Source organism: Fragaria vesca, linkage group LG3 (assembly GCF_000184155.1).
Source record: "Fragaria vesca subsp. vesca linkage group LG3, FraVesHawaii_1.0, whole genome shotgun sequence".
Lineage (NCBI taxonomy): Eukaryota > Viridiplantae > Streptophyta > Magnoliopsida > Rosales > Rosaceae > Fragaria > Fragaria vesca.
Genome location: NC_020493.1, coordinates 15,372,736 through 15,386,822, shown reverse-complemented (window position 1 = coordinate 15,386,822; position 14,087 = coordinate 15,372,736). Strand labels below are relative to the sequence as shown.

At 36.7% G+C, this 14,087-nt stretch overlaps 2 protein-coding genes across 2 annotated transcripts; one reads left to right on the top strand and one right to left on the bottom strand.

The window, feature by feature from the left end:
• Nucleotides 1-8,331: 8,331 nt before the first annotated feature.
• LOC101310789 (upstream activation factor subunit UAF30-like) lies at nt 8,332-8,928 on the top strand. The gene is made up of 2 exons (XM_004295802.1): nt 8,332-8,505; nt 8,800-8,928. Exons 1-2 carry the CDS (start codon nt 8,332-8,334, stop codon nt 8,926-8,928), a joined length of 303 nt encoding a protein of 100 aa, XP_004295850.1.
• A 492-nt stretch (nt 8,929-9,420) lies between these two features.
• On the bottom strand, nt 9,421-10,930 carry LOC101310502 (GDSL esterase/lipase At4g26790-like). The gene is made up of 3 exons (XM_004295801.1): nt 10,528-10,930; nt 9,714-10,203; nt 9,421-9,614 (listed from the first exon to the last, which is right to left on the bottom strand). Exons 1-3 carry the CDS (start codon nt 10,891-10,893, stop codon nt 9,421-9,423), a joined length of 1,050 nt encoding a protein of 349 aa, XP_004295849.1. The 5' UTR covers nt 10,894-10,930.
• Between the last annotated feature and the right edge of the window lie 3,157 nt (nt 10,931-14,087).

Genomic DNA, 14,087 nt, shown 5'->3' with positions numbered 1-14,087 from the left:
TTCGGGGTGTTCTCTTGGCGGGTTAAGGACTGGTGTTGTTGCCTTGCGGGCCTTCGCTCGCCCTCATTTGGGCTTCGAAGTTCTTTCGACAAACCCGTGTTTGGTCTGTCGATTCCGTACCACAAGTGAATTGGGCCATTTTGGCATTCTCTTGAATTCGATTTTTTTTTTTTTTAATCAAAGGAACGATTTATTCATCAAATGAGATAGAACTATAGCAGCAAACATGGAGTATTAAGCGGCCTTGTTAAACCTTCCACAATCGAAAAAGAAGAGTACCACACTCTAAAACTTTAATCAACTAGTTACTAATATCAGAAACTAAGATAGCAGAAAGCCAGTCCGGCTCCATCAACCACCAATAAGTCTAGAATTCGATTTTTTTTTGGGTTCCTCATTTGTGCGGTTTTTTTATTATGCAGGGCTGGGCAAAAAACTTGAATTATGCTTGAGACCACCCGAATTTTCCAGATCGGAAAACAGAACCAAAATATTGAAGTCAAAACAAGCAGTGAACCAATCCAAACCGGTTTAAACCAAATTGGATCCGATTGAAACAAACCTAAAATAACCGAACCGTCTAGAATTATTTAATTTATATACATATAATTTATATACATGTCACACTATTATTAGTTGATTTCATCCACTTACAGTGTACTCTCCCATATTTAATCTCTCAATATAAAAGACAAAAATCCTAAACTTAACCTGAGAAATCCATTAGTATAGATAATATTGGTAGTGCATCATAATTCCAACTAATTATACTATGTCTGTTTTAAGTTTCCCTCAATCTACATGCAAGGAGGTCAACTCCATTCTCTGTGATTTTTGCCAAAGACATTCATTGTAATTTGTAAAGTATGGGACTTGTTAGGGTTGTCCAAACTTTGAAGGGGATCTTGATTTTCATAATTTTCAAGAGTTCAACGATGCTCTTCTAACCAAACAAGTATGGAGAATGTATCAATTCCTTAACTCTCTTTTGGCTGAAGTGATCAAACAATTATATACCACCCCCACACCTCCATTCTTGAATCTAAAAAGGGTGCAACCTCTTCTTGGCTATGGACTAGTTTTCTTGTTGGTCGTGAGCGTATCATTTCAGGTTCTTGTTTGGAAATTGGTAATGGATCGGAGATCTAGTTAACTTGTGGTCAGACTCTTGGATCCCTTCCTCCAAGCCTTCTCCTCTTTGCTCGGAAAAAGAGAATGTCCAAGCGAAGGTATCATCTCTGATCAATTGGTCTTCAAAGTCATGGGACTCATCTCATATCGAACAAGTTTATTTCCCTAAAAATCTACATCATGATCATAACCAATCATATACCTAATCAAGATCTCCCAGACAAACTCATTTGGCCTGATACAACCAATGACAACTACTCTGTGAAATGAGGATATTTTCTCTTAGGGTCAAGAAAGAATATCCACCCCATCTCACCCCAACCATTCCCATTCCCATTCCCCCACTCAAAACCCTGAAAATGGCTCTTCAATATCAAAACCGTATCCACAATTAAAACTTTTATTTGGAGAGCAACCCACAATATCATAGCCACCAAAGATGCCTTCTTCAAGAGACATACCGCCCGATCTTCATTTGTTATAGATTGAATTTTTCAGCAAAATCCACCTAACTGCATCAACATATGGATTTAGTGAGCCTCGTCCAAATTCTATTTTTACCTTTATATTTAATGTGAGGGCATGCACCACTATAAATATAGCGAACCTCTATACTTAGATAAATTAAATTAATAGTATTAGAGCATGGAGCTAAACAATTAAAAAATAAAATAGTCAAACACGCTATCTACAATCACTAAAAACAAAACCAAATATGAAGAAGCTCTTTTTTTTTTTTTAATTCAAGTTGTCAATCTGTTTTATAGCTCAACAAACAGTATAAAGAATAAAACACCTATCAGGGCTGACAAAAAGAATTAACTAAACCCCTAGCTGCATAACCAAAAGTACATTCACCTTCTAAAGTAGCTTATAAAAACCTTTAGTTCAACAGACTCGACAACACTGAGAAGCATGAATAAAGATTGTGAACCAAGTGAATAAAATTTGCCTTGATTGAACTTAGATCTTACACACGGCCATAAAGACCTAATCTTGCCAAACAGTAGAGCGAAAACACAAGATAACCTCACCTTCAAAAAAGGAGCCTATACCACCAAGTTTCAAAGCAGGATAATTCTTGCAGGCCCAAAGCTAATCCCATGCCCGCTAAGGTCAAAACTAAGAAAAAAAATCTTTGGCACCACCGTATGCCGCTTGCTTACAACACTCGTCAGCGTCCACCGTACCCACTAACATAGACCAATATTTTGGGATCTAAAGGGAAACCCAACAAATTAGGCTCCAAAAGATCACCGCCAAACCAATTCAGAAACTTAAGTCAGCGTTGTCCAGCCCTTGAGCTGACCCAGACTGAAGACAAGGCTCAATCGCCAACCAATTAAATCCCCATCGAAGCCATTGTTCATCCCATGAAGAACACCGTTTTCACCATCGAGACCATTATCAACTGCCTGCCTGCAATTACCATTACGGTACACCAACTAGTAGACTCTAAGAGCAAATGTACCCATTTTAGGTAGGTTGGACCAATCTTCAACTCATGCTAATACACTATTTATCTAAATTAGTCTTTGGTCCTTAGTTCAACAATACAACAACAAGATCAATTCGAGGACCAATTACTATTCATATTTTATAGAAATACTTTTTTTATTGATAAACAGTTATAGTGTTTTACTATATTATTGAATTCAATAGTTATTTATTTATACACAAAATGGTCATGCAATATTTAGAAAGAAATTAAACTAGAATTATTTATAAGATATCAAAGACCAATGTGGCAAAGACACGTGTCCATATCAAATATCGTTATCTTTCATAAATATCTAAAATTTTCAATAAGGTTATACCAATGAACGGATGACACGTGTCCTCTTAAGATATTGTTATCTTCAGAAATAATTAAGACGATTTTGGATAGGATTTCAAACCAATCACGACACGCCATGTGTGTAGACGATAACAATTTGTCCGTTAAAACCGTCAAAAATTAAGCTTCAAACTCATTTTACATTCACATATTCATCTCATTCATCTCTTCTCTCTAGATTCAGATATTATCATCTATTTCACTTCTCACATTTTTCATGGATCGTATAAGAAATTATTTGAGAGCGAGAGATGAAGAAGATGAAGAACACATTATGCGGAGTAAGTCCAACAATGTTCAAGCCGCTGCATTGCTTACCTAATATCACCATATGCAAATGGAGACTCCTCAAGGTCATGGTTCACGTTCTGGTCGTGCTCCTAACGTCGAAAGACATAGGCAATCAAGAGGGGCTAACATGATTGATGATTACTTTATCGAGCGTCCAGTGTACAACAATGTAGTTCTCTGTTAGCGTTATATAATGCAAAAACCAATATTCAATCGCATCATGGCGGACATTTGTAATTTCGAAGATTTTTGGAAGAAAAAACCAGATGCCACGGGAAAGCTGGGATTACTACCGGAACAAAAAATGACAGGTGCGTTACGAATGCTTGCATATGGTGCATGGGCTGATCAATGTGATGAAATCACCAAGATGGGAGCATCAACTACTTTGAAATGACTTTAGAAATTTTGTGCACAAGTGGAGTATTTGTACGGTGGTTGGTATCTTCGATCTCCTAATGCCGCAGATCTGCAAAGGCTTCTACTTAATAGACAACAACACGGTTTTCTTGGCATGATTGGCAGCATCGATTGCATACACTAGAAGTAGAAAAATTGTCCAAAGGGGTGGTCTGGAGCTTTTGGAGGCCATAAAGGGTACCCTACTGTTATTCTTAAAGTTGTGGCATCTTACGATACACATGTATATATGACATGCCTTCTTCGGTACCCTTGGGGCTCAAAATGACCTTAATGTTCTCGGTGCATCCAACGTGTTCGCAAGGGTTATTAACAGAAGTCCCCCAGAGGTCACGTATAAGGTAAATGATATTACATACTCTATACCATACTACCTAGTTGATGGAATATACCCGAGGTGGCAGACATTTGTCAAAGCAATATCCAAACCTAAAGATGCCAAGGAGACACACTTTACCAAAATGCAAGAGTCTTATCGTAAGGACGTTGAGCGGTGCTTTAGTATCCTTTAAGCTCGATGGGCCATACTCCGTCACGGTAGTAACTCGTTCAAACTAGAAGACCTTCGTACTATCATGATAAATTGCATTATTCTTCATAACATAATTGTGGAAGATGAGTTTGTGGAAGAAGAATTTGTGAAGAGGATAACTTGCATCCTTTATTGGCGAGCGTCTATGAACGCCCGGTGGATCATCAAGGTAATGTTATCCGCCATGAACCGATTTTGAGGGCCGGAGAAACCCTACCGGCATTCTTAGATGCTAACTTCCAAATACATTATGCATACCTCCGCTAGGCGTTGCAAGATGATTTGGTGATTCATATTAACAAACAAAATATGTTGTATGTGATAAGTGACGTTGTCCTTAGTTTGTCATTATTAATTTCACTCAAATAATGTTGTATGTGTGTCTTGTTTATTTAACTTTAATATTATTATATGTGTTATGTTTCTTCTTCTTTTTTTTTTCAATAAAAGAAAATTATTTGACTATTATTTAGTTCATAACAAACGATTGATCTTTATTTCATTAAATAGAAAAATGCATAATACAATCGACTTAACAATTCAAGAAAAATACAATTAAAACACAATACTCTATTGTGGGGATTGTGATTCCTCAAAAAGAGGCCTATAGCAATCTGCATTAGCGTTAGCATCGGTTTTCCTCCTTTCCCTCTTCAAATGCCATCATTCTTGCACTTTCGGCATGATATAGTCCTTTTTTTTTTTTTTTTTTTTTTTTTTTTTAAGAATCTCATTGAAAATTTTGTTGCTCTCGTTCATGGCTAATTGGGCTTGAACCATAGATTCACTCACATCTTCTTTCTTTTTTCCTTTCCTTCTTACTTCTCTGACGGCCTTTTGTCCCATTGGCCTTCCAAAGGAGCTAGGGGGAGTCTCTAAAACAATTTCTTTATCATCCAAATTAATTGGTGATTCGGTTTGAGGACCGCTAGCCGTGGAATAAACAAAGGGGTGACCGGAGGCTCAAATGCATCTCTAAAATAAGGGTGTTCCTTCACCGCCTCCTAACACTCCTTATGCTCGAATTGTTTTTTCATCACCCTCAAATACTTGAGGTTAATTTGATGCTCCTATATAAAAAAATCACACCGTATAAAAATTAATAACCATATTAATTTGTCGAAATATAATTTAAGTGGATGGCCAAATTTTTACCTCATCCAATTGATTGGTGCCGCTTGATCGATGATGCCCTACTTGAGTTTTTGCATTATGCCACATTTTGAGAAGCCTCTTCAAAAGTTCAAAGGCTTGAAATGAGATTGAAGAGCCCCCGATGGCTGAACCGGGGTTACACCCGTCTAATTTTCAACATAATGCTCATGAACCTTGTGCTATAACCTTGTAAGGGTTTGTTGATTGCTGGTAATAGGACATACGATAACCGTAGCTCATGATTCACACAATTGAACTTCATTCTCGGTGGTCCAAGAACTACCCGTCTCTCCCATTTTGTTGAACTAAGAATGAAAAAGAAGAACAAATTAATCATAGAAGGAAGAGATAGATATGTAAAGAGTGTGAAAAATGAAGAGTAGTAAGGTATTTATATATATAGAATTTTGTTGATTTTTTTTTTTGTTCAGTTTTGTGTGCAAAATGGATTAGATCCATTGCAATTGATTGAGAGCCATCAGATCTAAATCCAACGGCCCCTAACATTTGCCCGTTTGTTTTATTGATTTTTTTTAAAGAAATAACTATTGCCATTTAATATGGGTCGTCAGATCTTAATTTGAATGGCCAATATTAAATGCCCGTTGGAGGTTTTGTTAGTGCTACTTGCAAACTTTTGTTCCCCACGTGAAAAGTGACATCAGCCCATGTGCAACAACTGAATTAGAAATGAGAGAAAAGGAATGTGGCCCCCCTTCAAATATTAGTTCGGACCAACACGAGGGTTAATCCTCAACCCAGCTTGTAACCCGACTAACTAGGTCCCACATGGGCCCTATTTTTAACCCAACCCATGTAATTGGTCCTTCTGTCAATCGGATCAATCTACTTTCGTAAAAGGAAACCGAAAAGAGGCAACAAAGAATGCTCGCGAAAGTTGGTCATTTCTGGCTCGTTCTAACAAGATATTTGTATTGGCTGGCAGTAGTGTTTGCGTGGAGGTATACGACGTTATATGAGAATTCCAAGCTAACGCTGCATTTGCTCTAAAGAACCTAGTTCAAAATCACCACCATCTAAATAGAGCACCGAAGAACTCGGAAGAAGCCACCCCCGCCAGGCCAAACCTTCAAGCCCACACCCCATATGTCGAATAATAAACTAAGGAGATAAACCTCTGAGAGTTCAGAATCACGAGAGGAAAGGGTACCGCCTCTTCTATCCTTCCTAGGTTGGCCAAAAGTGAAGAAAAACCCACCCCGGCCAAAAGTTTTTCGTCGCAACCAGAGTGAAACCCTAACATTGACATTGTCATGTAAAATCTCCTTCAAAGTATTCAAAAGAATATGAACCATTGAAATTTTCAGCAAAAACCATTGAAGTTCACACACACATATAAAAAGAACCTCATATGGAGATAAAATAGAACACATGATATTTAGGGATGTAATTTCTATTGACAAATCAATTGGTAATCAACTTTTGAGCGATAAATCATAAAGTGACATGAATCATAAATTTTCCAACCAGCTTTAGTCATCGAATTTTAATACAAATTAAAAAGAACAAATAATGAACATGAACCTAAATTAAATTTTCCAGCAAAATTCACACTTTATATCGATTAAGGAAAATCATATATTTACTTCAACTTTTACAAGTACATTAAACGTAAGCACTATAAATAGTGAACCCGTGTATAAAGAAAAGAAAATTAGTTCTCTCGATCACATAGTCATGGCCTCTTGCATTCGCATCAATTTACTTCTATCACTGATTTTCATGTTCCTAATGTGTGTAGTGGCTGGCGGGTCATTTAGAAAAATTCATGTTACAATTGCTAACGAGTTGGGCGAAGAATGGGTTCTCTTAGCTCATTGTTGGTCCTTGAAAGATGATCTTGGTACCCATCACCTCGCACTTCATGTCTCATTTGAATTTTCTTTTCGAACTGATTTTTGGTTAAAGACATTTTTCACATGCCAATTTAATTGGGTTAATGATGATCACCAGATTATTCAACACTGGGACATATACAATAAAAGACGAGATAAATGTACAAACTGTTCGTGGATTATAACCCCTAGTGGACCGTGCATGCACAACTTTGGTGCTCATAGCTTGAATTGTTATACATGATTAGACTAGATGACTTTAGTTTGAAATGTCATAACTAGCCAAAATGACTAGTCATGTTATCTTTATTGGAATAAAAAGTTAAAAATAACCATTCATCTATAAAACCAATTCTCCATATATTTCTTTTTTGAATAAAAGTAATATTTTTTTTTGAATAAAGAGCTAGTGCGGTTGCTCTCAAGCCTTTATTACTGAAATTGTCGAATACAGGGGGACGTGGAACCTTAACTTATGTTTACAATAAGCATCTAGAAGTTTCGAAATAATTTCAAAAATTTCTACAATGTATCCTTTAATAACCACCTATTAGCAAAGAATACTGCTCTAATGTCAATTTTATTTGCTTTGTCATATCGGTAACATCATATCACTAGGTATGTAACGATTCGATATCCTAATATCCAATAAAGCATTGTTTAATTGATGGTGAGTAAATTTGAATGTATCTTTGTACAAGGTCTTTGTATGAGGTCAATTTCAGGTCGAGCCTTGTGGAGTTGTGGGCTTTTCGCTTTAACACGGAGAGGGTCAGCTCGAAGGTACAATCCGCCGAGCAGAATTTAAACACAGCAGAAGACCACACTCTTCGGTAAAATTGAGCTCTTACCAACTCTCACCTTCAGAATAGTTTTCTTTTCCAAAATAATTTTTGAATTTCTCTGCTTGTTTTGGCGGAAGTGGGTGTTTTATTGCACACAAGATGTTCGACTAAATTCCCCTTAAGCTCAGTTTGGGGTTTTAGAATATCAATACCTAAATTAATGGGAACATGAGTATTGTCAAAGCTTTAGCTGCTGAAATAAGCTTTACCATAATGTGCAGGGCTAGTGGTGTTCGAGTTTTAGGAAGTACTAGAGCGAGAACAATGTTGCCACAGGGGATTAAGAAAGCCGTGACGGATAATCCAAAGAAACTAGCCAACTTGATTGACCTGGTGAATCTTCCTTCTACACTGAGAGAGTTTGTGGGTCAGTCTCAGATTTCCCGGCTTGGATGTTTCGTGCGTGTCTGGTCGTACATCAAGGACAACAATCTCCAGGTTCTCCTTTACTTTGTTGCTAAGTTACCTGCGTGTTGTAGAATGGGAATGTGATTAGATTGCAAGTATTTGATTGTAGGAGGCAGTTTCTTTCTGTTTAATCTTTCATATTCATTTGGACTTGTTGTTGGCATATTTCTTGTGAACTTATCGAATATAATGTGAGACAAGTATTTGCTTTTGCCTTGCCTTCATATTTTATGTCGGATTCTAACTCTGCAACTCGATTTCAAAACTTGTGCAATGAAGACCTATCTCTAACACTGACCAGAAGCCTTGTGTGTGATTGCATAGGATCCAAACAACAAAAATGTGGTCAACTGTGATGAGAAGTTGAAGAGTATTTTGTTGGGCAAGCCTCAAGTTGAGTTAGCTGAGCTGCCTGCATTGATCAAGCTTCATTTCCCCAAAGAGGCTAAATAAATTTCGCAATCCAATTTGAGGTGCTTCTTTTTCCCTCATGTTATCTTCTTGCTCTTGTTAGGTTTTTTATTATTTTTTTATTTTTATTTTTTTTTAAATATTTTTTTCATGCATTTATAATTTTATACTATTTCTAGGTACCTAATATTGTAAGAAACTAGTTTATGAGTACTTGAAGTCTCAGTCACCAGTTATGAGTTATGTTTCATCTAAATATAACTCGTATGATATAATATACCCTTTCATTTGCTAGTTGATATGATTAATTAAGATCATCCCGTTGATTTCAAAACGTATTAGACTTTGTACAGACTGCCAGTTTGTCTGCACAATGAATAGATCTCCATGCTCCTTTTTGCTCTTCTCCTTTTGTGTGTATGTTGCTTACTGTCTCACTCCTCAGAATGTTGATAAATTCAGATCGGGAAAATAAAAGTATGTTTAGGTTAAATGTTGATGATTACAAGGCACTACATAATATACTTGGATGTCTCATAGAAATTGAGCTAGACAAGTTTTAAATATATGATCTGCAACAATACCATTTGTTCTCTCTGTGGGGTGGAAGGCATCCCAAAATACATATTGATTTGCATCTGAACACGTAAATGGGTTTATCTTGGCACACATGTAACCCATTTCAAACAATCCTGTACCACAACAGGCTGTTGCTGCTGTTTCAAATCCTGTAAATAAGAAATTATCACATTTTATTCAGTGTTAGTACAGAACCAATAAGTGACATTACTATTAGAGTTACAGCGAAATTTTGGAAAAACACTCACGAAAGGATTGAGGGTTTTGTATGATAGCTGAGAGAATATAGTATGGGTTTGAAAGCACAAGCTGGATTCCAACTAGTTGCTCGTTGAACTTGTCAACTACTTCCTGCAACTTGTGATTGAAACTCCTAGCCACATCATTGTATGTCTCAATACAACCGCTCCCCGAAAGAAGATTTTTAGTTCTCTCCAATGGCAGACAACCCATTGGAGGAAGGCCGCCTAGAGATATCTTTCGAGCTCCAAGCAGGTAGAGCTCTGTGATGAAATTTTGAGCAATACTTGCAAGAAAATTCTGGTACTCCTCTATGGAATACTCCTTTGATCTTTCTGAAAATACAAAGTAGTTTTCTAGGAAATCATTAGTTCCTATACTCGTTAAGTAAAGTGCTTCTCCCAGAACCTCATTTGCTTCATCATCTCCTAGATAGGTTCTGAGGTCTTGCTGGTATTGTTTGTAGTACTCCAATTCCTTCCAAAGAGGTAACACAGACTGCAATGCCAGCAAGATAGCTGTAAATAAGACAAGCCTGTGTGCTCTTGATTTTAGTTTATTGTATCCAATCAGTATTTTGATTTGAATACATACAAAAGCATCAACAAAGTTGGTAAAAATCAGAAGTGAAGATTTAATTGAATAATAGCTTGTCTGAAACAGGTATGTTCTTTTTTTAGCTATTCATCATGCACTGATGCACCAGCGAGTAAGGCATAAGCTACCTTACTCTTCCACCCCATACTGGAGGAGGGAGGTGCTAATTGGCTCAAAGGTCATTGGCCTTCAGTATGCATACTAGATTGAGTGAGTTGGACTTACTAGGACATCAGAAGTGGCATTATCGTAACCAGTTCCTGCGGAGGCGAAGCAAACTCCAGTAGCGAAGTCCTTAATGTCATAAAATGGATCCAAGTATGCAGGTATCATTGGCTTGATCCCAAAAGCTTCAGAAATGAAGTCTGGTGGAATCCTACCATTGGAAAATCGCCCTGTAGGCTGTCCACCATAGAAATCACGACCGTATGGTGGAAAGTTGCTCTTTAGGATTGTCGATATCTGGTTATTGTTCCCTGCATCGACAGAAGAGTCTCCAAACACAATAATAGCTGGAACTTTTGCGTACACCCTAGAAATTTGCAGGAGGAAGTGGATTAGGAGAAACCAATAAATTGGCTTAAATGCCATATTTTTCTCGGGGTCTAACTCGACCAGTGCAGGTCTAGAGTAGAAGTATTCTCTGGGTGAGAGGAGGTTGATGAACTCTGATGAGACTTCAAAATTTTCAAGTATAATAGGGCTTCGATGATGTGCTGTATGTGAGTAAATGTTGGAAGAGTTGGTTAAGAAAAGTAGAGACTTTTAGTTTCATGTTATTACTTACCTAATTCCCAGCTGAACCTACGTGCAGCAGGTTGTCGTGAGTAGAACGAAGTAGCTAAACCTACCTTCTCTTTTTAGTTTGTTCATTCTCAACCCGCAATTCCTAAAGGAAGGTGAAAGTGTATCAACATATACGTATCTGTGAAACATGTCAATCCCCTTAGCTCGAGCGATTCAAGTCCGGTCTTGAGTATACGCAACAGAATAGTTTCATCCCAAAGATGCGCGTTAACATGGTGAGAATGGTGTGAAGTGGTAAGAACAGTAACGTTCTTTAGTGTTAGACGTTACATAAGTAACATGATTTTCCTGTGATTGTCTAAAACCACCTGCCCTTGACTAGATCATTCCAATTTTCATCATAAACTTTATGATTTTCCCATGGAAATATGGAACATGTTGTATCATCAGTCTCCTACTTGGCTACTTTCAGTTGCAGATGCAAGTTTCAGCCTCACTTCTGCTGAAGGAAATGATTACTAGATTGCCTGCTTGCTTCGTTTCGATCTCAATTGGCCACGAGTGAAGCAACCTAGCATCACTCTAGATATGAACAGAATGGAATCAATGGATAAAACTGAGTGTGTTCTTTTGGTTTTGAATCTACATGGGTCAAATTGCAACAACATTCTTTATACAATTGTTCAAGTTGGGTCATATTGCTATCAGCACGCAACTTTGAGGTTGATGTCGGGTCTTTAACGATGCCGAGGTTGTTGGTATTCCCCTACCCAAGAGCTTTTACATACGTGGGGCGAATTTTATGTGTAATAGCTAAAAGAGTATTGATGACTTTCCCTTTTCATCTACAAATGTACACAACCTCAACAACTCTTAAGCAAGGTGAGAATGATTGAGGTTCACAAATTCGACTCCTTTGAGCATTGTTTAAAGGAGTTTCTCACTACTGAAATCCACCTATACTCCTATCTTAGGAATTATGACGAAAATGCCTTTGAAAGTCTAGTTATTTTCAACCTACACAAATATGATGTAGTGAATTTTTCAACTAGATAATAACCATTGTAAACATTTACCACAATCAAAACTGGTTGATCATTCAGTTGAAACATTCATTTGTTTGCGTAAGTTAATTAAGGTGAACATGAATCTTCCTTCGCGTCTCTCTTCAACATCAACGAATCTATTGAATCTCCTCATGAATTTGAAAATCCCATGAATGAATGGTGATGGAAGGTTGTGTAAGTTTTAAATCTACCAAACATATAAAAGCATTTCCAACAGAGTGATCTTTTGCCACTTGCACGATCAACATTTATAAATGACTATAAAACCGATTCTCCAAACGATAAGTTATGCACACGTGAATTTGATATAGATAAATTAACCGTTCATTACAATTCATATGTTTGACCACTATTTTTTTATATTATTTCATCTAATCCTGACCATCTATGTATGTATGTGAAAATACACGCGGTGTACTAAAGATGCTTCTTATAAGTGATGCATTGGATAAGTGTGGTCACACTATAGAAGCTCAAGTTAGGCATTCTGATCTCCCTGTTACAGCTAGAAAAACTTACCTTTTGAGAAATTTTGATAAATGACCTCTTTTAGGCTTTTGAGTTGATTTTTGACCATGGTTTTACAAACTATTGAAAAATAACCATATAAAGAGATCAAAAGTCCCAATTACCCTCATTTAAATTTGTGTAATTTATTTTCTTTTTAACATTCACAATTCCCATTATCTGTAAATTGCTCGATCTTCTTCATTTTTGTTCGTGCTTTCCTCCCTTCATATCCCTGAAAAAAATCATCTAAGACCAATTTGTTGCATAACGTAGTTAACTTGATAGAGTAATTAATTAAAGTGATATATTATAAAGGCTTAAGCTTATTGATACCAAAGAATTGCTATATTGACATCAGTTAGCAATAAGACATTAGCATATGGGGTTGCAGACAACGAGTTGTTTTTGTTTCTCAGATCATGATGACGCCGTTTTGCGTCCTTCTGGAGAAAGTTAAATGGCTGAAGAGTTTGCGTTTGGCGAAAGTGTAGTATATTGGCTAGAAATTTATAGACATGCCAGTGTGCCACTCCTATGGGAGGGCTTCCTAATGATACAAATGATGAACATGCTTAACGAAGTATGTACATGAAAGATCTGAAGCTATTTTTGTTTTTCTCTCTCAGATAAGAAAGAAAACTGATGTTAGCATTGACTAATGAGCTCTGGAGTGCTTGGTCACCCTTCTTTATGATCTGGTAATATTACTATGGAATCTACTGGTGAAGTCTTATACCTTCTAACTGTTTAATGGAATTCCTTTTACTAAAAAAATGAAGAGAAAACATTGATAGCATAAATCTCAGGTTCTGTACAATCCATGCATGAGGTGCCAATATTACTTTTTGCACTAGGAACCAATTTAGCAATTGGAAATTCATAGCATATATACATCTTGATTTTCAGACTTTGTATACGGACTACTGATTTTTTTTCGACAATTACAAGTTAAGCCATATACGGGACAATGAAATCAAATATACTTGTTACACTTTCAATTAGATAGAGTCTTGGACAATAATGACTAAACGAGAGATCTGAACAAAAGCCTTTACGGAGGAGATGAAAAGAATATATTTTGTGTGTTTCAGTTTTTGAATTTGATCTTGAATGAACGAATGATAAAGGTTGGATAAAATGAGAGAAATTTAAATAAGAGTATTTGAGACTTTTGATCATTTTATGTGGTTATTTTTCAATAGTTTACAAAAACATGGTCAAAAATCAACTCAATAGCCTATAAGAGGTTATTTATCAAAATTTCTCAAATCTTTTCGATTTTTTAGGAATAGGTTGTGTAAGAGGTTCTGAGTTGTAATATTTTTTATCTATTCGAAAAGATAAAAACTTGGTATTTAAAAGAAGGGAAGTGAACACTCTCCAGTCCCCCACATAACCGACTTACAAGTAGAAAACCGATTCCCAAAGGAGAGAATAGGAACTCCCCAAATGATGAAAGTT

Bases quoted from the DNA above. Each gene is read 5' to 3' on its own strand.
- LOC101310789 (XM_004295802.1), top strand. From the start codon at position 8,332: ATGTTGCCACAGGGGATTAAGAAAGCCGTGACGGATAATCCAAAGAAA. The intron at 8,506-8,799 runs GTTCTCCTTTAC...GTGATTGCATAG, and splicing joins TCAAGGACAACAATCTCCAG to GATCCAAACAACAAAAATGT.
- LOC101310502 (XM_004295801.1), bottom strand. From the start codon at position 10,893: ATGGCATTTAAGCCAATTTATTGGTTTCTCCTAATCCACTTCCTCCTG. The intron at 10,204-10,527 runs GTAAGTCCAACT...CTGGCATTGCAG, and splicing joins ATGCCACTTCTGATGTCCTA to TCTGTGTTACCTCTTTGGAA. The intron at 9,615-9,713 runs GTGAGTGTTTTT...TCTTATTTACAG, and splicing joins ACAAAACCCTCAATCCTTTC to GATTTGAAACAGCAGCAACA.